General features: G+C 35.3%; 1 protein-coding gene across 1 annotated transcript in view; it reads left to right on the top strand.

Annotated features, from left to right (window-relative positions):
- Positions 1–24,861, top strand: part of CDC40 (cell division cycle 40) — a 50,582-nt gene that overhangs the window by 12,843 nt on the left and 12,878 nt on the right. Inside the window, exons 3-10 of the mRNA XM_039467371.2 lie at positions 8,031–8,160; positions 13,576–13,659; positions 15,125–15,264; positions 16,762–16,858; positions 17,975–18,114; positions 18,931–19,005; positions 20,922–20,967; positions 23,294–23,395. Of these exons, the coding sequence (XP_039323305.1) occupies positions 8,031–8,160; positions 13,576–13,659; positions 15,125–15,264; positions 16,762–16,858; positions 17,975–18,114; positions 18,931–19,005; positions 20,922–20,967; positions 23,294–23,395 (814 nt within the window). The remainder of the gene's footprint in view (positions 1–8,030; positions 8,161–13,575; positions 13,660–15,124; positions 15,265–16,761; positions 16,859–17,974; positions 18,115–18,930; positions 19,006–20,921; positions 20,968–23,293; positions 23,396–24,861) is intronic.

Genomic DNA, 24,861 nt, shown 5'->3' with positions numbered 1-24,861 from the left:
AAATGGAACTATGTCTTTTGAAAAAGGAAATCTGATTCTTAAATATGAACTTAGTTGACTTCTTCCTCTCAGTCTTGATGAGGGAGTATTATAATTAACCATAAAGGAAAATAGTGGGGCTTATCAGCATCAATGTGTAGTATATTATGAAACATCTAGTTACAGATGCCCCTGAAATGTCATACTGACACACTGCTGGAAAGTAGTCACAGTGTTTGATGCCTGCTCTGAATAAAACAAAGTACTGGATTTTTTTTCTCTTCCTATGAAAAAAAAACAAACAGTGAATGTTGTTCATGTAAGAAAGTATTTGAATATTAGCAATTTAGGGAAGTGTATAGAAAAGACTAAATTTCTAGATATTTTGCCTTTTAAAATGGAAAAGAATGCTTGATTGACAAAACAGAGATGCCAGAAAATGATAATTATGAAACCAAGAAATACAGCTTTGATAGGTAGCAGAATCTTAACAAGCACTTTCAAGATGGAGATGAGGAGCTATATTTTATGGTATCTTGGTGGAAAATGGCATGCCTTTTAACATTTTTCATTTTGTTGCATAAATTAGCCCTTTTGTGACATATGAGAGTCATAGAGCTGTTTCATATAGTACTTGCCCTGCCTAGGTTTCTGTAGTCATTTAAAAGATGACCATTGAAATGTGTAGCACAGCCAGAAATGTCAGTGCTTGGATTTAGACAGAACTCCAGCAATTCACTGGGTCTGCACTTAGCAAAAATCTGACCATGATCTGACACTACAGTACATTTTAAATTTTATTACATGTGTCTAAAATCCTTCTAGCCTGTCAGACTACAGGCTGTCTCATAACCATTTTAGCCAGCCCATTGAAGAGAGGTTGTATATTATATATAAATATATACTTCATAATTTCTTAAAAATGAAAAGTACTTTAATAAAATGAAGCCACCGAATTAAGAAAACAAGAAAATTTGTAAGCATTGTGATGTATAACATTCCGATGCCATTTTATTTTCTCTGAAGCCTGCTTTTTTTAAGTTCTTAAAGTTCATGTGTAGCTAATACATTGCTGTGTGATTAGTTTTCAAAACTTTCAAGAAAAATTTTAAAGTTCAGTTAAAATTGTTTGTGTTGATATTAACAAGAGGCCTGTCATTCTCTTTGTGGGATTTTCAGTCCTTTTATGTTGTTCTTTGTCCTCGTATTGGGGAACCTCACATTAAATATATAAATTAGTTTATGTGAGGAGCACGACAATACTTCTTTACAATATGAGAAAGTACTGATAGGACATAAAAGGGAATCAAAATATAATTTTTCCTGGTTGCCAAATGAATCCTCTGTACCTTAACAAATTTTGAACTTTTGTCTTCTATGACTAGGATGTGTATCACTTGGCAAAGTCTGGAAAAGTATCACTAGGAATTTCACGAGTTTAAATGTAAAGTTCTTGAGTATCCATTGCAGTGAGAACATATGGGCAGAGGGAGGGGAGCACTACACACTGAGGTCTGTTGGGGGGATATAGGGGAGGGACAGCAGGGGGTGGGGAGTTGGGGAGAGATAGCATGGGGAGAAATGCCAGATATAGGTGATGGGGAGGAAGGCAGCAAATCACACTGCCATGTGTGGACCTATGCAACAATCTTGAATGTTCTTCACATGGACCCCAAAACCAAAAATGCAATAAAATAAATAAATAAATAAAGATATAATCCCTCTCCTCAAGCTAATGTTTACCAGAGAGGATCTGCTAAGTGTTTGTTTGGTCAAATGTATTTTTTTGAAAAGATAGAGACCAGATTATTTCCTATTATGCTTCCGAAGTACTACTCAAGCTTAAGGAAAAATTGCATCTGGTTGTAAATACTTTTTAAAGTTTCCTGAAAGAAGTACTATTTGAAATGGACAATTTAATCCAGGTTAAGAACATGAGATGTGGAGTTAAATGGAATACTTATTAGCTCTTGGGTAACCTTGGAAGTTCTTAGTTTTTTCGTAGGTAAAATGAAGATAATTTTAATTTTATTGAGTTATAAGGATAAATCAGATAATGTATGATGTAGTTAAAAAAAACCTCTGGCACAGAGTTGGCATTTAACAAATGGTGTCATCATTGTTACTGGCATTATTAATTATTGGCATTGGTGGCTAGGTAGGCTTTTATGAGGAAAGATTCCAAGAAGAGAACAGAATGAGCCAAATCATAAAAGATCTAAAGAACAGGAGTGCCTGAGTCCTTACCAGAAGAAAGAATCGAGAGAGAAGACTAGAATGGTATTTTGTATAACATTTCACAAAGCTTTTGGGGCCAAAGTAAAGAGTTTTGTCTTGATTTAATCGATGATAAATAGATTTGTGAGGGTCTTAAATGGGAGAGTGGCATAATCAAAGCTGAAGTTTTAGGAAGGTTTATTTGGTATGAGTTTGCCTGATGGAAAAGAACAGGAGTATAGATTAATGAAATAAAGCCACTAGTTATTACTGTACGCCAGGTACCATACTGAAGGATTTACATACCTCATCTCCTTCAGTCCTCAATACAACCCTATGAAGTAAGTACCTTTTCCTTAGTTTATAGTGAGGAAAGCAAGTCTTAAGTTATACTGCCAGCAAGTGGCATATTTAGAAATTTGAGTCCAGATCACTCTTAATTATCTCTCTGTAACTGCAAGACCAGTTTAAAGGCCATTGTGGAGTTTGCAGGATACACCCCTATGCCTTTGACTTTGCTAATTCTGAACACTTACTGAATTGCTTATTTTATTTTATAAAATATTGTTTCCCCCTTCTGACCAAGGACTTTTCAGTTATACAGATAATTTTTATCAAATAATGGATAGAACTTGATGACATGGTCACCATTGTTTTAGTCTAGTAATTTGTATGTCATTTCACTCAATTATTTTTGAATCTACTTAGAGAAAAATGTATTAATTAGCTTCTCTAAACTCATAAAACCTGTAAGTCTCAGGAAGAATTTCAGACTGTTTAAAATAGTAGTACTTTAGAAGAGAAAAAAATATAAAAGTTAAGAGAAAAAAAACAGTTAAGAATCTGTCTATAAAGGCTGCTATAAATATTAATGTTATAATGAACTTTAGAAATCATATAGCTCAGATCTTTTAGAAAACTGAGGTCAAAGGTCATAGAACCAGCACTAATGAAATTTTCTTATACTAATATTTTTGTGTCTTACAAATCAAAGTATTCCACCAATAAAATTGAATTGTAGGGAATCTTCTCTTAATTTGCAAGAAATTATTAACAGACTCTTCTAACCTTAAAATTTGTTTGTAAATCTTTTCAATAATGACTGCAATAAATGTGAATGAAAAATGTACTAACAATCTAGTATATATTCAGTAATTTGGTTTATTTTTCTGTATGAACTTATGTAGTCCATTTTTAGTAGTATAAATTCTCTTAATTCCTGTGATGTTATAATATGCTGCTAAAATGCTGACTCACCAATATTCTACCTACTGAAGATTTTTGAGATCCACATCCTTGTAGTATCAGATCTCTGAGAGTGACCAACCAGCATCTTCACAAATTAAGTGTTTTTCTCCCAACCCTATAAGTAAACTACTGCTTCACTCAGTTGACAGATGTTTAAGGATACTTACCTCCATTGGGAGCATCATACGTACTTTGGGTGTAGCGATCTGTACTAGTATTTAGATGCCTTTTAACTAATTAATTTTTTAATTAACAGAAATTGCACGTATTTACAATGTACAATGTGTTTTTTAATATTTATCCATTGCTGAATGGCCAAATCAAGCTAATTTACATATGCATTACTTCATGTACTGATCATTTTTTGTGGTGAGAACACTTAAAATCTATTCTTAGTGGTTTTCAAGAATACATGGTTCTTAACTATAGTCACCATGTTGTATGATAGATCTCTTGAACTTATTCCTCCTATCTAACTGAAATCTTATATCCTTTGACTAATCACCCAAAACCTCTCCATCCCATCTCATCCCTACCCACCCAGCTCCTGCTAACCATTCTGCTCTCTGCTTATGTGAGTTCATCTTTTTTGGATTACAATTGTGGGATCACGTCCCAGCACCTGGCTATTTGTCTTAACATAATGCCCTCCAGGTTAATCTATGCTGTCAAAAGTGACAAAATTTCCTTCTTTTTTTTTTTTTTTTTTGAGACGGAGTTTCGCTCTTGTTACCCAGGCTGGAGTGCAATGGCGCAATCTCGGCTCACCGCAACCTCCGCCGCCTGGGCTCAGGCAATTCTCCTGCCTCAGCCTCCTGAGTAGCTGGGATTACAGGCACGCGCCACCACGCCCAGCTAGTGTTTTGTATTTTTAGTAGAGACGGGGTTTCACCATGTTGACCAGGATGGTCTCGATCTCTCGACCTCGTGATCCACTCGCCTCGGCCTCCCAAAGTGCTGGGATTACAGGCTTGAGCCACCGCGCCCGGCCCAAAATTTCCTTCTTTAAGGCAGAATAGTATGCTGCTCTGCAGACATACCACATTTTCTTTATGCATTCGTACATTGACAGCCATTTAGGTTGATTCATGGGAATACAGATATTTCTTTAACATATTGATGATGTCATTTCCTTTGGACACATACCCACTTGTGAAATTGCTGGAGTCTTATGGTGGTTCTATTTTTGATTTTTTTGAGGAACCTCCATACTATCTTCCATAGTAGCTATACTAATTTCCATTCCCACCAACAGTGTGCAAGTGTTCTCTTTTCTCCAGAACATCCTTGCCAACACTTGTTATCCTTTATCGTTTTTATAATAGCTATTCTAACAGGTTTGAGATAATATCTTATTGTGATTTTAATTTTCAGTTCTCTGGTTGAGAAATGTGGTGTACTTTCTCATATACCTGTTGGCTATTCTTTTTTTTTTTGGAGCCGGAGTCTTGCTCTGTAGCCTAGGCTGGAGTGCAGTGGTGTGATCTCAGCTCACTGCAATCTTTGTCTCCTGGGTTCAAGCGATTCTTCCACCTCAGCCACCTGAGTAGCTGGGACTAAAGACGCAGGTCACTATGCCTAGCTTGTTTTTTGTATTTTTAGGAGAGATGGGTTTCACCATGTTGGCCAGGCTGGTCTTGAACTCCTGATCTCAAGTGGTTTGCCTGCCTTGGCCTCCCAAAGTCCTGGGATTATAGGCGTGAGCCACTACACCTGGCCCCCTGTTGGCTATTTATGTTTCTTTTGAAAAATGCTGAGAAATTCAGGTTCTTTGCCAATTTTTCATCGAGTTATTTATTTTCTTGCTATTGATTTGAGTTCCTTGTGTATTTTGGATATTAACCCTTTACCAGATGTATGGTTTGCAAATATTTTCTCACTTAGATGTGTATGTTTTATATAAGGAGATTGCAATTGTAATTTACTGTGTTGTGCTTCATTATTGTTTTAGCTAAAAATTGTTAAACACTCACGTGAACTTGAATATATTATGCATTCATATTTATGTTATGTACTTGTATATTGTTCTAAATCACTTGAACACAAATTTACTTTTAAACTGAGTTAACTACTAAAAATTGAAAAGAAATGTTTGAAAATCAAATTTGTGTGTTTTCTATGTGCTCTGTTGTATTTTTTTTTTTTTTTTTTTTTTTTTGAGACGGAGTTTCACTCTTGCTACCCAGGCTGGAGTGCAGTGGCGTGATCTCAGCTCACCGCAACCTCCGCCACCCGGATTCAGGCAATTCTTCTGCCTCAGCCTCCTGAGTAGCTGGGATTACAGGGCTCTGTTGTATTTTTTAACGGTTGTCCCAGAATTAAGGGAGTTGCATACTCACAGGGACTCAAGAATATCTGAGACATATCTTGAGTAATTGAGAAGAGCTGAGTCCTGCTAAATAGTGTTCTCTCCCTTCCTCTGTTAATATTCAGCATCTTTGAGGTCAATTCTAATACCTACCAGTAGATGAATCCTCTTCCCACCAATTCCCTATATCACTAGAAGATTTTTTGTTGCCTCAGCCTAAATCTGTATGAGACATAGGCACATGTAAATTTTTAGATTGCTTTAGGTATAGCACCTTATATAATGCATACATAGCTTAGATATATGGAGTTGTCTTTGTATAGAAGTTACAGTTCTTTTACACTGATAATTTTTCTTTAAAAAGTGGAGCTCATTTTGTATGTATGGCCTGTAGAAGAAGAATTCTTTCTTTTTTAGTAAAATCTGAATTAAATAAGAATATGGAAATTGTAGTCTCCTTTTTTAAATGGAAAGTTACTTAAAGCACAGTGATTGGTCCTCTGTTACATGTGATGTGAATAACAATAAGGACAGTGGGGATTTTTATCATTTTTAGATTTCCCACCATACCCTCTCCACCCCACCTCTGTCCAGAAATAGCAGATGCTACTTTGTGGAGGATAGCTGACTGTAGCAGGTAGAGCATCTAGCAAACTTTTAAATCATTTTGTTATCTGTGATTTTATGACTGTTCCTGTTTTTGTAATAAATTTCATGACTGAATGAAGTTGACTGCTACTTCCAGCATTCTGCAGTCTTTTTTTCCCCAACATTTTTCACCCATCAGCAGACACAGGAAGGACTTATATGGACTGCAAAGTCTTCCACTATCCATTATAATTAAGAATATATAGTAATAAAAGCTTTGTATGTAAATCAGGTATTTTTAAATTGAATCATTTTAAACATATAAATGGAAGCTGTCAATATATAGGAATCTTGTAGCAATTTATTTTCTTCAAAAGCAGAAAAAATGTAGGGCACATCTAACATTTAAATTCAGATTTTCATACATAGTATAATGTTGATATCTTGAGAATGCAGTATACTGGTTAAAAGAAGATGAGTAATTTTTATTTGTGGCTCTGGAAATGTATCATAGAAAAGATGGTTTCTAATGGTAATGACCTACAGTGTTCTAATGTCAAAATAATTCATCATGACGGAGTTCAGATGAATATAGCCTGTTATTTTCGCCTTTTCTAAAGTGGGAAACTCATTTGATTCTTTATTTAAAAACAAACAAACAAACAAAAAAGAGTTGGATTTTCCCAGTAGCTTTTATAATAGCAATGAATTGACATAATATATTCTGGTAATTTTTTACCCAATTTTTAAAAGTTAGAGGCTCTGATTGTGCATTTAAGGAACTTTATGATAGAATGCTTGACTACAGTTTGTTCTAGCTCTGGTTCTGCCAGTGAATAAAACTTTTTACCCTAGGGCAGGTAAAATACATTGTCTTTGGGGTTTTTTTTCTTTATTTGCAACATCAGAAAGAGAATACTCTTCTAACTTGCCAGGATTTTTGTACAGATCAAATTAAATAGCATTTGGAAAAACTCAAAAGTATTATAAACATGATAATGGTATTATTTGGTGTAAGACAAATAATGTGACTCTTCACAGTGTGACTTTTCAGAGTGGAGATATTTTATTGACATTTACAATACCTTTTCCTAGGCATGTTTTCAAGCACTTTATTCTGTTTTTCTGTCCTCTACCCCAGTGGAATTCTGATTCATCATTCCTTCATTAGTATTTTCTATATGCCAGGCACTGTGGTAAATATTGAGTATTCTGAGTCTCCCACTTTGAGGAACTCATAAGCTAGTGGAAAAGAAACAAGTATTTTTTTAGAAATTACATCACAGTGCCACTGTTGATTTAAAAGTCACCCAAATCCCCCAAATCATGGTTTGGACAAATTACAGTAACTCTCGATTATCTAGATAACACTGTGAAATAGAACTTCTACAATAATGCAAATGTAGTAGCTGACAACCACATGTGGCTACTGAGCTCTTGAAAGAAACAACTACATATAGATTTGAGTGAGAGGGATTCCTCTCCTTCTGTCCCTGGGGCTAACAAATGGTGCTAATTAGCCATTGCTCAGTTACACAGAACTGTATCAGGCTAGAGTGTTCGCAGGTAGGTTAATAGGCCCTTGGTGATTTATAGTTGAAAAAAATATTATATAGTTATTCGAGTAATTCTGGCTTCCATATACTCAGAACTTTTGTCTTTTTCTTTTTTTTTTCTCACAACATTGCAGTTTGGACCAGAAAATCCCTTTAGGACACAGCAAATGGCCGCCCCTAGAAATATGCTTTCTGGATATGCCGAACCAGCCCATATCAATGATTTCATGTTTGAGCAGCAAAGGAGAACTTTTGCAACATATGGTAATGTGACAAGACTTAAACAGTTTCAATTTTGGCTTTATTAGAAGTGTGATGTGTGTGTGTTAATCTGTTTTATCTACTGGCTTTTGAAATTCATTAGATTCCTTCAAAAAGGATGGTATGCCTTCTTATACATATCCTTAAATATTTATATAAATGGAAACATGAATTCATATTTTTAGCTGTCATTGTAAATCTACTGGGACTTCTAAGTACTGGAAATATTCCATGATCTTAACCAGAATGCTCTTTGTTGTTGTACTAGGTAATGGACACTGTTATTGCATGTCCATTACATGTAAATTGCTGTTAAAGTTGGCAAATGAAAAGACAGCATTCAGAGGTTACTTTTTTATCTTTTTATAGGCCATTTAACTTTACTCTCTCAAATCTTATCTCAGAAATACTTTCTCTTGATCACTGAAGGCTATTAGGAAAGAGAATAGTCACAAATTCATTGTGTAAAATAATTATATCCTATCAGTGGTAATGTATATGGAAACTAATTGTATAAAGGATTATCATGTATTAGATGTATTAGATCATATTTCACCGTGGTAAGATTGTAATAGATTTAGAATGTGCCAAAAATCACAGCCAAGACTATATACCACTTAAATCACCCAAATCAGTTCTGTAACACTTCCCGTTCAATAAAATGATTGCAAATACATTGTACCCATTGCTTGTATAAGGAGTCCCATGTAAATCTAAAGTAATGTGCAGCACATAAAAATAAACTCTGTTGCATGATGATTTTGTCATATTCTAGCCTATAATAAAAGAGACTTTTAAAGACTTTTCTTATTTTTTTCTACTTTAGAAGTACCTTAAGCAATAATTTAGTTCTCTTGTCTCCTTTAAAGTAAAACAAAATTCCAAGTAAGTTTATACTGACACCTACTTTTCTTTGTAAATTACCTTGTAACAAGAATAAGCATTTAAAACTATCCAGCTGGCTTTAGACCTGGTTTCAGAATTTTTTTTTTTTTTAAAGTATCTGGTGATTTTTTACCTCTCCCTCTAGGAAGTGGCAAGCTAGGACACAGGTTGAACTATTGAGTTAGAGATAAAAAATGAATTTGGGGCTATAGTATATTAGGCAGCCTAAAATAAAGGGAATGGCCAGTTGCAAAAATAAGAAAATTTTGGTTAATTTGAACTTAGTAAGATTAAGGTTTAAACTGAGGTTTACAGAGACAGTTTATTTATTAGGTTCAAGTAAACTTAATAAGTGAACTTAATAAATAAGATCAATCTTATCTAAGCTTTAACAACTGTCTCTTTAAACCTGAGTTTTAACAGTGTCTCTTTTTTCTTTGCCTCTAGATACTGAGCCAAGTATATGACTTCTATTAATTTGTCCTATCATTTTCTTATAGAAAGTTCTTACCTGACTTCTGATAGTAATTCCTATACCAACTTCTATCAAATTTTGTTGTTGTTCTTGTTTTTTAACCCTTCCAAATGAAATGTAAGGCTGTGAGACCTTTTTGTTACCTTTCCTCATTTGCAAAGTGCAAGGCAGCAAACCTTTGTTATACCATGTAGTGGTGTTATCTACCAGATATATAGGAGGTGACACGTTAATTCAGTTTTACCTCTATCTCATAACCCTGGGATATCACTGCTGGAATATAGTATAAACATTTATTTTAATTTTCTTCCCATTTTTAAATGTAAGATTGTTATAATCCCAGTGAATTATTTCTGCAAGATTTCTATAATACAGTTGGTTTATTATAGAGCCCACCTAGAGAATCCTTACCACTGAAAATGGTCTCATTTACTATGCCATCCCATTTACTTACTGTACAGTTTTGCTTTTAGATTGCATTTATAGTATTTCTCCTGACTTCTCAGTCCCTCAGTGGTTGTGGGAATTTTGTCCTGTTTTCCCTGCTGGACCTTAGGCTGCTCCCCTGCCAGTCTTACTTGGGACTTCTCAATGAAGTTTCTTTCTTTCCTACTTTCATCTCGAATTTTCTCTATACCCACCTATAGAAGTGGAAAATAGAATTTTAAATAAATAATTTTAGTCTCACAATAGTCCTTATTAACATGAGTTTTAACTTCAGTATTTGAAACCCTGTATTAACATTGTTAAATTATTTTTTAAAATAGTCTACTGAACAAAGATAATTTTAAAAAGAATTACTTGTATCATTTAGATTTCAGTTTGGTTCCAGTTTTCACTATTAAAAATGTGATGTATATGTTATGCTACAAAATGCTTTTTAAAATGTGGTAGTGAATATTTTTGTACATAAAACTTCGTAGTTTCTTTACATTGTTTTCTTAAATGAGTTCCCAAAAGTAGATCAAAGAATGTATGTGTTAAAAACTTTTGTTGTATATTATCAAATTGTTTTCTGAAAGAATTCTCTCAGCCTATTCTACTGCCACAGCATATAAAAGTCCTATTTCTCTCTTTCTTTCTTTCTTTCTTTCTTTCTTTTCTTTTTTTTTTTTGAGACAGAGTCTTGTTCTGTCACCCAGGCTGGAGTGCAGTGGCGGGATCTCTACTTACTGCAACCTCTGCCTCTGGGGTTCAGGTGATTCTCGTGCCTCAGCCTCCTGAGTAGCTGGAATTACAGGCATGAACGACCACGCCTAGCTCATTTTTTCTTCTTTTTTTGTATTTTTCATAGAGATGGGGCTTTACCATAGTGGTCAGGCTGGTCTCAAACTCCTGGCCTCAAATAATCTGCCTGCCTTGGCCTCCCAAAGTGCTGGGATTACAGGCCTGACCCACCACGCCTGGCCCTATTTCTCTTAATCAAAGATCCATATGACTGTTTTTTCTTTGTTTACTTCATAATCAAAATATTATATTTCTTTATTGCAACTTAATTTTTCTGGACTACTAGTGAGGTTGAAGGTTTTTCTGTATGTTTATGACCATTCGTTTGCAAATTGCTTATAATCTCTTTTCATTTACCTAATGGAATTAGTTTTAATAATCTTAAGGGTATAATAATAAAATCAATATTATAGTCATTTCAAATAAGACTATCAAAAGGAAAAAAGTAGACATTAACTCCATTAAAAAGATAAAGGGGAAAATAAGCTTCAGAGAGATAGATAAGGACATTTAAGAAATGCAGATATATTCACTTATTTAAGACACAAGATAGTAAGAAAACAAATTATACTGAACTGTGGTAGTGTTAGAGTTACATCTTGTTCTATCACTGGCCGATTTGTAGGAAGACATAAGGCCAAATCCTTAACTCCTATTTGTAAAAGGAAAATAATACTGTTTCCTAATCATGTGGGGTGGAAGGCAGTAGTGGGGATGTTGGTATGACAGTAAAGATTTTGACCACAGGGAATGTGGAGCAAGAGGAAAGCATAACTTCTTTTTTGAGTAACAAGATTATGGCCAGATGAGTTGGGGAATGGTGCTTACACAGAGATGGGGACCAGGGATACCTCTTCCCTCTCTGTCTACTCCTTCTCCCCTCCAGACCCATCATGAAATGTCATTTATGTAGACGTTAAGTCTCCTTTCAAAGTAGAAATTTACATTCTAGTTAGGTAAGTTTTTTATTATTGAAATGAGAATTTTTAACTTGGTATGTTGATCTGAACTTTATATGAGCTTATTAAAATCTCATTTTTGGGAAAAAATTATGTGCTAAACCAAGCGTCCCCAAACATGCGGCCCCCTGAGGCCATTTATCCAGCCCCTCACCGCACTTCAGGAAGGGGCATCTCTTTCATTGGTGGTCAGTGAGAGGAGCACAGTATGTGGCGGCCTTCCAACGGTCTGAGGGACAGTGAACTGGCCCCCTGTGTAAAAAGTTTGGGACGCCTGTACTAAACACTATTCTGTATGTCAGAGATTAAAGATAAAATAACTCATGGGATTTGAATCTGTGATTTCAGAGATTCTACTCCAAAGCTACTTTTCTGCCATAAGGCTCTCTCCTCTGGCTAATAACATATTTTAATCCTGAAACAAAACTATATGCAAATCATCCAATAGCCAGGTGGTTGGTTCTGTTCTAGCATATCATGAGGGTGAGTTGAGCACTTACATCCTTAGCTTGTTTGAAAAGCATGTTTCATGACAAATCTTTTTCTGTTCCCCAAAAGAAGTTGCCTGTATTCTTTAGGTGAAAAATGAAAATATTAAATCTATACACTAGAATGTGCCCTTTAAAAAAAAAATGGGGTTAGTACCTTTTTATGTATTCTGTGATTGTTCACATGAGTTGTAGGCCATAGACTGATGAGTTATCTAGCACTCTTGTGAATATACCAGACTAGTGTTACCAAACATTTGTTGTGCTAGCACACCCACTTGAGAAAAATATTGATTTGAGCTAACTTAGGTAGGCTTTCTTTCCTTAAATTCCCATAGACACTGAAGACCACATTTATATGTAGCTACATACTCTATAACTAGTTAAAGAAGTGCATTCATGTGCTGGTAGATATCCTTCCTTACTTCCCTTAAGAAAATATAAAGAATGATTGGTGAAATAGAACTATATTATTTTAAGATTGGGAGGGAAGACTAACCTAACTGAGAATGGTATTTTCAAAATAATAGCTAGATTTAATGTTCTCTTCTTACCCTATTTACATTCTAGTTAGATATTGTTTTTTAGATATTTTAGATATTTTATTTTTTAGATATTATTTAGATATTTTTTATTATTTAATAATTTATATAATTTGATAAACTTAGCCTTACAATTTCTATTACCAGGAAGAAAAGGGAAATGGTTTCTAAATTTCCAAATGCATCATGTATATGTATTCTCAAGCTCTTAGAATATTTAAAACTAAAGTTTGATATCTTGGCTAGAGAGGCACTTACTAATGTAACGTCAGTGTACGAAATTCATCCTATAAGAAATATATTCTGCTGGAGTCCAGCCTGAGCTTTGGGTTCTAAATAGAAGAATATAGCTTTGGGTTCTAAATAGAAATATAGCTGAGGGGCTGGGAGCAGTGGCTTATGCCTGTAATCCTAGCACTTGGGGAGAGCAAGGTGGTGGATCATTTGAGGTCAGGAGTTCAAGACCAGCATGGCCAACATGGGGAAACCCCATCTCTCCAAAAAATACAAAAATTAGCCAGGGGTAATGGCACACGCCTGTAATCCCAGCTACTCTGGAGGCTGAGGCAGGAGAATCTCTTGAGCCTGGCAGACGGAGGTTGCAGGGAGCTGAGATCACATGACACTGCACTCCAGCCTGGGCATCAGGGTGAGATCCTGTCTCAAAAAAAAAGAAAAAGGAAAAGAAAGCAATATAGCTGAGGGCAGAATGATTGGTCCCATATTAAAGAGATCATTTTTGACATTTGGGAAAATAAATGTGAAATGTGTATATTTGTATTATAATATAATGAATTTAAACAGCAAAATCAAGTTAATAATTTGTACTTTTTTCCTTTCAGGTTATGCATTAGACCCATCATTAGATAATCATCAAGTGTCTGCTAAATACATTGGTTCTGTAGAAGAAGCTGAAAAAAATCAAGGTAATTTATTTGAAACATTTAATATCAAATACATATATGTAAACATCTGTAATTCGTGTCTTGCAGAGTGACTAATTAGTTAAAAAGCATTTTATTTAGCTCTTTTTTTTAAAGTTGAAACAATGGGGTGATACAGTTTAGAGCAATATAGTTGAACTGTTACAGTTTAGAGCTTGCTTTTGCCACTTAACAATTGTGTAACCTTGCAGAGAAAATAATGGTACATATCTCTTTGAGTTTTGAGTACTTGGCACCATGCCAACCCTATAGAAATCATTCAATAAATTATAACTAATATATAGAGAATTTTGGCAATTGACTTATCAGTGCTAATGTCAAGCTTCATTTTAACAGAGTAGAAATACTTTATTTTGTAAGTCTGTGAAGACTGTCTTTGAAGGGTTGCTTTGAACGCTGAGTCTGAATATGTGTTTTGATGTATGTTTGTGTTCATATTCATTTTGAACTTACAATAAGACAAAACAATCTATGCTAAATGCTAACTTGTCACAAGGCTCATCAGTCCATTAGAATGTTATCCATAAAATCCCATTTAAAAAGTAATTTGCTGGTTGCATAGGACACTTCTGCTTAGTAGCTATAGACCTATGTGATCAGGCTACTCTGTGTACGTGAGCTAGATTATTGTTAAAATAGAATTTTAACAGGCTTTTGCTGTAAAGCATAGCCTGAATTAATACAGGTAGACTTTCTTTAAGTTAGAACTCTGCAAGTCCCTCCTAAAGGTAGCTCGATTCTTAGTTAACTTGTGACTGTGATTCCATGAACCTTTCTTTTTCCAGGATAATGACTATACACAGTATGCCACATCCTACTAATCAAATCAGAATGTCAACCAGAAACACCCTCCTTCTCCTTTTCTTTTACTATTAACGTTGATAATATTAGAAGTCAAGTTGAGACTGAAATCACTTGGAAGAAACACCACTTCTGGTGAAACCTTGTTTTATTTATGTTTTTGCATTACAAGTGAAATGAAGATAAGTTATTAAGTACTTACTATAACTTAATTTAGTTTTAAAATGATAAATTACAGTTTATTCTTGCTTCTAAAGGTCACTTTATCATTATTTAGCAATAATGAGCTCCTGAGTTTTTTTCCAGAAAGTCATGAAAATCCACTGACACGGGTTCTTGATTCAATAAAAGGCTTGTGCGCCACTGCAGGAGTACATACTTGGCTCTCTTCTTAAGTATACGGTATTAGAATTTGCAGAATATTCAATTAGTTTTAAGTGTCTTTTCCCGGAAGATTGAATCCCTTTTTGTGTAGCATGAGTCAGCATATATGGTAGATTCATGTAGATAGTTTGTTTTTTAATAACTCTGTAGTCACTCGAGCAATCATCTTTTTTTAACTGTATAAAATAAAATTAAACATATGCTAATATTTCATTAGAAAATGTACATCTTTGTAATCCGTCTTTTTTGGGGGTTAATGTAGGTTTGACTGTATTTGAAACTGGTCAGAAGAAAACAGAAAAGAGGAAAAAGTTCAAAGAAAATGATGCATCCAATATTGATGGTTTCTTGGGACCATGGGCAAAATACGTGGATGAAAAAGATGTAGCCAAACCTTCAGAAGTAAGCTTTGATGTTTTTCATTGTCAATTCAGGTGTATGCTGTACCTCTGTGAACGATATCTACATTAATACACTTGAGATTTCCTTAGAAATGACTAAGGAAATGACTAACCGAATGACTCATCAGAAATGTTCTGCCTTTAGTTGATTGAAAATATACAATAAAATTTATTTGTTTTTCTTTGGAATATTTTTATTTACCTTTTTTGCTGATTTGTTTTCTATCATGCTTTTTTATTAAAATACAATATTAAACAATTTTCATAAAGATTGCCTTGATATTGCTATTAAGCTGCCATAGAAGCTGCTCTTCTGATACTTGACATTCAGATAATAGCTACAAAATCAGCCTTCTATTATACTAGAATTGATGATAGGTTTTACTGATTCCAAATTTATTTAAAATTAAATTTTATCTATGTTTTTAAAATTGCTATAAAGTTTGTAAAGTAAATGCGCTGCCCTTCCCTTCCTCACCTCCTAATCTCACTGTCTCTGTGAGCCAGAGAGTGTTCTAGTCCCAGGCCTACAGCATTGGACAAGATCAAGAAAATCCTTTCCTCATGAAGCTTATATTCTAGCTGTTACTTATATCCAGTAAATCTATATTTATAATGATAGAAGTAAACAGGTGACATCTAAGATGAATAAATGTATGCTACTGTTTTTTATTTATTTTAGATTTTATCTGTTGACTTCTTTGTTATTATGGATACAGATTTACTGCTACCCCATCTTCTGTCCCCAGCTCCTTAAAAAAGTTGTGTCACAGAGGTGTAGTCATCACTTACATCCTAGGACTGTGTAAAAATCATTAACTGAAAAACAACATCTTGTGCTAAAATTCAGTGTCCATTCTGGAACTAGATTTTCTGATTGCCTTGTCTTTTTACTTGCATAACTAGTATAATATGTTAAAATTTATTTCTAGGTGTCACAGAAGGATGAGTTTTGAAAACTGATTTTATATACTTGAAAAGTATTTTCTAGTATCCATTATGTATTTAGTACCATTTTGTAATTTGTAGAAAAGGTACTTAATCTCTGCTTATAGAAGAGTTGAGCTTGGCCTGGCATGGTGGCTCAACGCTCGTAATCCTAGCACTTTGGGAGGCCGAGGTGGGCAGATTGCTAGAGCTCAAGAGTTCAAGACCAGCCTGGGCAACACAGTGAAACCATATCTCTGCTAAAATAGGAAAAATTAGCCAGGCACCGTGGTGCATGCTTTGTAGTCCCAGCTACTCGGGAGGCTGAGGCAGGAGAATCACTTGAACCCAGAAGAGGGAGGTTGCAGTGAGCCAAGATTCACACCAGTACACTCCAGCCTGGGCGACAGAGCAAGACTCCATCTCAAAAAAAAAAAAGAGTCGAGCTTGTTATTCTGAGAACATACTTGGACCAAATTTGTAGACCTCATTATAAAGAATGTATAACCATCTTTAGGCATAATGAGGTTCCAAAACATTCATTTAAAATTTTACTCCTTAATTTTCTTAGGAAGAACAAAAAGAATTGGATGAAATCACAGCAAAGAGGCAGAAAAAAGGAAAACAGGAAGAAGAGAAACCTGGGGAGGAGAAGACAATCTTACATGGTATTGCATTTTTTATACATCTTCATTTTTATGAAAAAACTTCATATTGATATTATATGAATAGCAGAAGCAATCTGTTCTTTCTTAAGATAAAGTTGATTCTTTTGGTGTGTTAATAGTGCCCCAGACATTTTCATTGTTTTTAACGAAGCGAAATACTCAGGTATCCTCACAGTTCATAACGGTTACTAAACTATACTCAGAAAGAATAAACTTGGATTTTCATGTGAAAAGATAGAGAGTAAGGCTCTCATACTTGTTTTGACTTGTAGAAGGAAATGCGTAAGTATTCTAGAATGTACCTGTTCATTAATAATTAGCTATATTTAGGAAATTACATAATGATTATCTAAAACTGTAAAGGATAACTTAGCACTTGTAGTGTCGCTTATTCTAATGTTAATATTACGTCAGATATTTAGATTTGATGAAGCCATATTTGGTTCTTCAAGCTTCCATTTTTATGTCCAACGAGTCTATTCAGTATTATGGTACTTACAACTATAATAACAACAATATAATAATAACACTTATTGAGTATTTACTCTGTGCCAGGCATGCTGCTAATTGCTCTATATATACTATGTCATTTAATTTCCATAGGTGACTTTATTGTAAAATTTGTGATGAAAGCGGGAAAAGATAGATGAAAAGGAACTGGCAGGGCATAAAAGAGGAAAGCAGGGGAAAAGGATAGTTGATAATTTTTTTTGTTTCTTTTGAACTCCTTCTTAACCTGTTTTACTTCTGCTTCTTTGCCAGTGACTCACAAGGCCCAAGTATTATCTTTTCTTCCTCTGCTATAATTATGCTACAGTGAAGTCTTCATAAGTCACTAAGATGTGTAACTTATGAAAAGAAGTATAGATCTTATCTAAAGATCTATATAATCTCTGGGTATTTAGGAATTTCAAAGTACTACCTCTAGTTGTAAATGATAGCAGTTATTTAAAGCACTTAAATCTTAGCTGACTCTTGATCTTGACATAATTGGAGTGTTATTACCTAACCTTAATATGGAATGCTATCCCTGTGAATAAAATGTTATTGTAAGATACAGATTTCATGACTATGGCTTGTATTTGTTTATTGATTTTCTTTGCCTTTTTGTTTCAGTTAAAGAAATGTATGACTATCAGGGCAGGTCCTATCTTCACATACCTCAGGACGTTGGTGTTAATCTACGGTCAACTATACCACCTGAGAAGTGTTATCTTCCCAAAAAACAAATTCATGTGTGGTCTGGACACACAAAAGTAAGCAAGTTGGTTGTTTGTGTCTGCTGTAATGTTATAATAATGAAGCCAAAGTAAAGTTTTAGCTATTGATGTGAAACATTTAGTATTTCTGGTAAACATGTAGGGAAATTGAATTGAATGTAAGCCTGAATTATAGGCTTTGGAGGTGCCCACGCATCCATCACAAGAGACTAATCAGTCTTCAGGGTCATCTGAATTGGCCATGCCATAGCATTCATGGTTCAGTGTCCTGCATCCTTGAAGCCCAGACCTTTTCCCACGAGCTCCTGCTATAATCTTCTTCCTTTTGGGCACCAAATCAGGGAGTAATGGGCTGGTATTAGCACCAAGTCTCCTGGTTGGCTTCAATAATTTTGCTTTAGCTCTTGTGGTTATCACTCTTCAGAGATTGGATGTGCCCTGGTTTATAACTATGGTAATTTTTAAACTAATGCAGAGACAAGGTACGTGAAAACTTTTGATGTTGATATTCTTCGTCATCTGCACTATTCCAACTGGTAATTTCCAACTCTTTGCAAAGAGCAAAGGGACTAAGTTAAAAAAGGAAAGCAAGTGGGGGCATTAGCAGTTTGATTGACTCAGGATTCCCTTGGGTGAGGAACTCAATATTAAAGGTTAAAAACAAAAAATCTTCAAAAGCTTAGTGTCAATAAGGCCTGCTCTTGGAATGCTAATGAAGGTTATTCTGAGGTGTGATTTTTGGAATGAAGACAAATAGCTAATTAAGCTGCTTAATATATACTGTCTTTTCTTGATGCTTAATTTTAGCTGATCTGTAAAATGCTTCTGGTTGATAACTTTACCTTTTTATAGGGCGTCAGTGCAGTCAGATTGTTTCCTCTCTCTGGCCATTTATTGCTGTCTTGTTCCATGGACTGTAAAATTAAGGTGAGTTTTCAGTAACAGATAAGAGTGCTGCAAAGCTAGTTCTTTGGTTAAATCTGTTTGGTTAATTATAAATAAATTTGGGTTTGTTAGGCAATTAGAAACTAATTATTTTCTCTTAGACCCTGTAAATGCAGCAATTTCTGAACTACTTCCAAGCATAGATTCAAATATGGCTCTGTGGTCCAATTGGCTGGTCTCCTTTTTAAGCTTAGACAACTGATGAGAATGTAATCCAGTCACTTTGGCTTTAGACGTATAAATATTTAATCACAAATCATTTTTGTAGAGATTTTGTATATGTAATAGTTTGTTTCTTCAAACCTTACAAAATAGAGAGGACACATGATAGAAATCCCATTTTTAGAAAGTAGAAAATGTAATTCATCCTTTTTCTTCTAAATTCTAATAGACTCCAGGTAGCAGAACTGCCCCCAGCCCCTTCTTTCACCTTTTCTAGTCTTGGGAAGCTCCATCTTTAGCTTCTATTCAGCTGTAGAATGTGTGGTAGAAAAAAGTCAGTTGCCAGTGCTATCAATCTGAATATGTAGAAAGTCTTGAAAAAAAATTTTAAATCTGAAAGGATAGTTCTAACCAGTTTTGTGTCTTCTCTTTGTCCAGACCATTATGATGGTTCAATAAATACCAACCCTATAGAGCTCTTGGGGCTTGGAAAGTTGAGTCATTAAAATTTTATCATTTGTAAATAATTCATGGATATTAACAGTAAAAAGAGGCCTCTTTTGATAAGAGCAACCCTTTAGGCATTTGCCTCTAATAGCTTAAAATGACAGGCCAACATTTTGGAAGTAAAAACACCCATTTTATTTAACTTTTACTGTATACGAACTATGTTAATTGAGATATTGGTCTTTTCTTTGGCCAACCAAAAAAGCATAGAATTCAGTTTAGTTCACTTCTATAAACATTCTATTATGTGCAAGGGACTGAAAGCAAAAGCTATTAAGGCACTGACTCTCCCCTTAAGATGATCATTTTATTATGATATAAATGTCATTATTATAGAGGCAAGCACAAGATATGCTGCTTTCAAAGAGGAAGCATACCTTAAAGTAAAGGACGAGGAAACAGGAGTAGAGTTGTTTGAAAAGAGTGAAGAGAATGAATCAGCATGGCATGTGCTGGAAACAACAGTTTTGTGCTTGCTGGAGCATAACAACTAAGAAACAAGGAATGATTGCAGTCATGGGCAAGGAACCAGGTCTCAGAGGTCCTTTCCTAGTATTCTACAGTAACTGAGACCCTGTCCTGCTGGCCCCAGTGGCAAGGAAATGCTTTCTGTTTTAGAGTACTAGCAACATTGTTGAGGATTGGATTCAAGGCAGTCGAGAATAAAGCTAGTCTTGAAGCTATTGTATTAATCCACGTTAGATATGCTGAGAATTATGAGCCTGTTATTTTAGTCTAGATCATCATTTCCAGATAGTTCTGTAATACTTGTTACTTGAGAAAAGTAAACAAAAAGGCTTTCACTTTCAAAATGTTATATACATGCCAGTTTAACACTTAATTCCTTTAAAAGTTGTTTGTAGTGCTACGAAAGTAGAAACTTTTCATCATAGAAAATATATGAAACAGCAAAGAATAATATGAAAATAAAAACTTCACCTGAATTAACTCCACCTGTAGTTAAGTCTCATGATATTTTGATGTAAATATCTTTGAAATGCTTTAGTTTTGAGTGTGTGTGATTGTGTGTGTGCGCGTTCCAAATATTATAACACAAGCTGGCAGCCCCAAGCAATATTTAATGATATTCATTGTTTACTATTTAATAATTAAAGCTGTGTGTTTACACACATAGATATTCACACACATAACCAGCATAGGGCTCTGGTTATTGATTGAAAGACTTGTATTAAATGTAATATTTCCATGTGTTATTTTTTTTTCCCCAGCTATGGGAGGTTTATGGAGACCGGCGCTGTCTGAGAACATTTATTGGTAATGCTTCTTTTCTCTCTAACATCAATTTGTTTGGGAAGAATTTTCAAAGTGAGATAACATAATTGATAGTAATTTCACTACACTGATAGGAAGGGAAGTCTTCATAGACTTGAGCTGAATCTGGAAGGAGGAGTCAGTCTCCCCAGGTAAACAAAGAACTAGGAAGCAAGAGCAGCAGATGGAAAACGAAAGTGGTGTGAGAAGGAGTGCTGCTAAGGGGATCCACGTATATTTCAGGATTGTCAGAAGATGTTGAGAGACAGAAGTGGAGAAAAGTGGCAAAAGGGGGACCAGAGCAGGGGAAACCTTCTGTGCCATTAATAAAGAGTGCCCTCTATTCTGAGGGCATTGGAGAACCATTAGAGAGCTCTTGCAGGAAAGCAACATGATTTGACGTTTACGAAGATCAAATGGCAATACACAGGATGCTTTGGGAGGGCAAGCTTGGAGGAAGGGAAAAAATTACACAGTTCTTTCATAGGTCTAATTTAGAGATGATGAGAGTCTGAACCAAAGCAGCAAAGAGAGAAGAAAGGAGCTACGTATTAGAGTTCAAGTCAGTGAGATTGAGTAACGGCATGTAAATGATCAGAATGAGACAGGAATCTAGGGTGACTCCCATGAGGCTGGATGAATGATGGTGCCATTCACCAAGAAGGAACATAAGAAGATGGTGAGGTTTTAGACACACTTGGGATATTGAGGTGAAAGTGTCCAGTCAACAATTAGATAGCCAGATGTCGCGCTTTGAAGAGAGACTGAGAATTAGCAGCCAAAGCATAGAGAAAGGATGAAATTGATAGAACTCCTTGAAGAAAGGAAGAAGGCCAAAGGGAGGACAGCTTTGTGACATGCCAGCCTTTTTGGTAGAGAAAGGCTTATTCTTTGTCAAATTTCATGTGAAGGCTAGGTCCTCTTTCCAAATTTAACTGTACCACATTGAAACAGTGTGACTCGTAGTGGCTCTGTTTTTAGATTAAAGTGGGAGTCTGTTTGGCAGCGCTTTATGATTTTAGGGCCTCCCTGCACAAATTAATACTGCCTAAGATGTCACCGCAGTCTAAAGGAAGACTTGTGGAAGGCTGTTAGCTGTGTACAGGAGAACAAAATGTCTCCGTCAGATAGAGTGGATTTGGTCGGCCTCGTCTCCTCTGCACTGGCAGCCCATTTTTCTACGGAAAACTGAAATTTTCCTCCTGAGGGAGATGATAACAGCTCTGACTGGGACTCCGGCTGTAGAAAAGGATGCCTAATTGCCGTGACACATCCTGCCTGATGGGAGTTCACTGGAGGTGATGGTTTAGAGCTGCTGCATGTGGTTAACAATTGGTGCCATGCTCATCTTGCACAATTGTACATGTCTTACTCATGGTGGGGTGGCAAAAATAGGAACATTTTTGCTTTTGTTTAACCACATTTTATTTTTCTTTGTAATTTTTAAAAGAGTTGAATGGTCTGGCAAGATTCATTTTTAAGTAAAGTATAATCAGCACCTTGAAATTAGTGTTTTGTCAAAATACCATCTTAAAACAATAGAAGCGAGCCTGGACAACATAGCAAAACCCTTTCCTTACAGAAAATGCAAAAATTAGCCAGGCATGGTGGCGTGCACCTGTAATCCCAGCTACTCAAGAAGCTGAGGTGGGTGGATCGCTAGAGCCAGAGAGGTTGAGTTTACAGTGAGCTGAGGTAGCCATTGCAGTCTAGCCTGGGCAACGGAGCAAGACCCTGCCTCAAAACAAAATAAAAATAAAAAACAATACAAGCTAATACAGTTTTCAAAAAGTCTCCTAGATTCAAAGTCACTTTCTATGAAATTTGGTAATGTGATCACAGAAATAGACAGTTGTCGAACAAGGGCTACAATTTCCTGAACTTTAGGTTTAGGTCACTTTGTTTTCACTTGCAGCCGGATGAGCAATCTGAGAGTGAACCTCCAAACTTCCAGCAGCTATTTCTTTCACTGGCAGTAATTGGTCTTTTACATTTCCATCAATTCTTGGCTAGTTAGTCATCACGTTTATGTACTGCCTATTAAGAAATTGCTATGACAGACAAAAAAAAAAGGTAAACCTTTTCTCTTGGTTCTTACCAAGATGTTTGCATCAGAATCACCCAAGGAGCTGCTTCAAGGGAAAAAAAAACACCCACATTCTGAAGCCCACACATAACATATTCTAAGTCAGTAAATCAGGCAGTAGCATTCCAGTGATCCTAACTCACAGCTGAGAACAACTGCTTAGTGCCGTTTCTCTTTATGTGTTTGTGTTTTCAGAGAAGATATACTTCACCTCACTGCTGTTTCTGTTGACTCCACCTTTAGGTCACAGTAAAGCTGTTAGGGATATCTGCTTCAATACTGCAGGAACACAGTTCCTCAGTGCGGCCTATGACAGGTATCTTAAGCTCTGGGACACTGAGACAGGTAAGAGTTCACTTATACGAATACATATTAATCTTACAAGTTATCGCTTATATATGAAGTGGTATGAGTAGTCTTCCATGGCAGAGTGGCACCTTCTCTATCTAACTGCTGATTCTCACACTATTCACTATCAGCTAATATCACAAAATACATTTGTAGACTCAAAACTAAGCATCAGTAGCTCTTTCACTATGAAACTTGTTTGTACCAGGTAGAGTTTATAAAGCAAACATATTGACAGATAAACAAAGTTGAAATCTTGTATAGGCCATCTGATTGATCTTTGTGTCCCCTTACATCACCTTGTTCTGTACATTGCACGTAAGTGCAATAAATGTCTAATGAACCAAATTAAATTTATTTGGACAAATTGATTAAAATGTAGGTCTAAACTTCCACAGGCCAGTTGGTTTTATATATTCACAGCCCTAACTAATTGCTCTTTATTAATTGAGTCACATTAATATGTTGTGGCTAGTTTAATTTTATGTAATTAGAAAAATCATCTTATTTTTTACTGTCTTTCATTACCCTTACTGCATTTTAAGGGTAATGCTAATAGTTAATATTTATTAAACATCATTTGCCAGGCATAATTGCTAAGCATTGATGTTCAGTATCTCCTTCAATCTTAATTTACCCTATGAGGTAAGTACTATTATTATATTATAGATAAGGAGACTGAGGCTTAAAGAGCTAACATTTTCAGGGTCACACAGCTAATAAGTGGCAGACTTGTGTTCAAACGAAGCTCTCTCTGATGCCAAAGCCCATGTTCTTCAGCACTTTAGCAGTGGTCTCAATTCTGGCCACACATTGTAATCATCTGAAGAGCTTTATTATTACTGATGCCTGAGTCCCACCCTCAGAGGTGTTTAAGTAACTGGTGCAGGCTATAGACTAGATGACTGTACCATATAGCTAAGGTGGAGAAACCACCATTTTGCAGGTTCTTTTAAAAATCAAGATAAAATGTACGCACAGTAAAATGTATGAAGTGTCTAAATATTCAGTGTTTTTTTTTTGTTTTTTTTTTTTGGTAAACATATCTATGTAGTTATCTGTCACCAAGATGAAGATATAGAACATTTCCAGCACTCAGTAAAGGTTTCTTGTGCCCTTTTCCAGTCTGTGCCCACTGCCAGTAACCATAGTAACTACTACTGTCATCTCAGATTCATTTTTCCTCTTCTTAAACATCTTATAAATGAAATCATACCATTTTTACTCTTTTGTTTCTAGTTCCAGCATGTCTGAGATTCACTCATTGGCTTGAACCAGTAGTTTTTCTTTCTTTTTTTTTTTTTAAATTGCTTGCACTCTTCCATTATATGAATGAAGTTATAATTTATTTATTCTACAGTTGGAAGTACAGATTTACTTTTGAAAAAATTATTTTTAATTATTAAAAATCTATGGAAAAGAACAAATGTAGTTTACAGTAAAGAACAAGCAGGCAGTCCTTC

The sequence above is a fragment of the Saimiri boliviensis genome, chromosome 4, assembly GCF_048565385.1.
Source record: "Saimiri boliviensis isolate mSaiBol1 chromosome 4, mSaiBol1.pri, whole genome shotgun sequence".
Lineage (NCBI taxonomy): Eukaryota > Metazoa > Chordata > Mammalia > Primates > Cebidae > Saimiri > Saimiri boliviensis.
The sequence above is the reverse complement of the archived record's forward strand: the minus strand, read 5'-3'. Positions and strand labels throughout refer to the sequence as shown.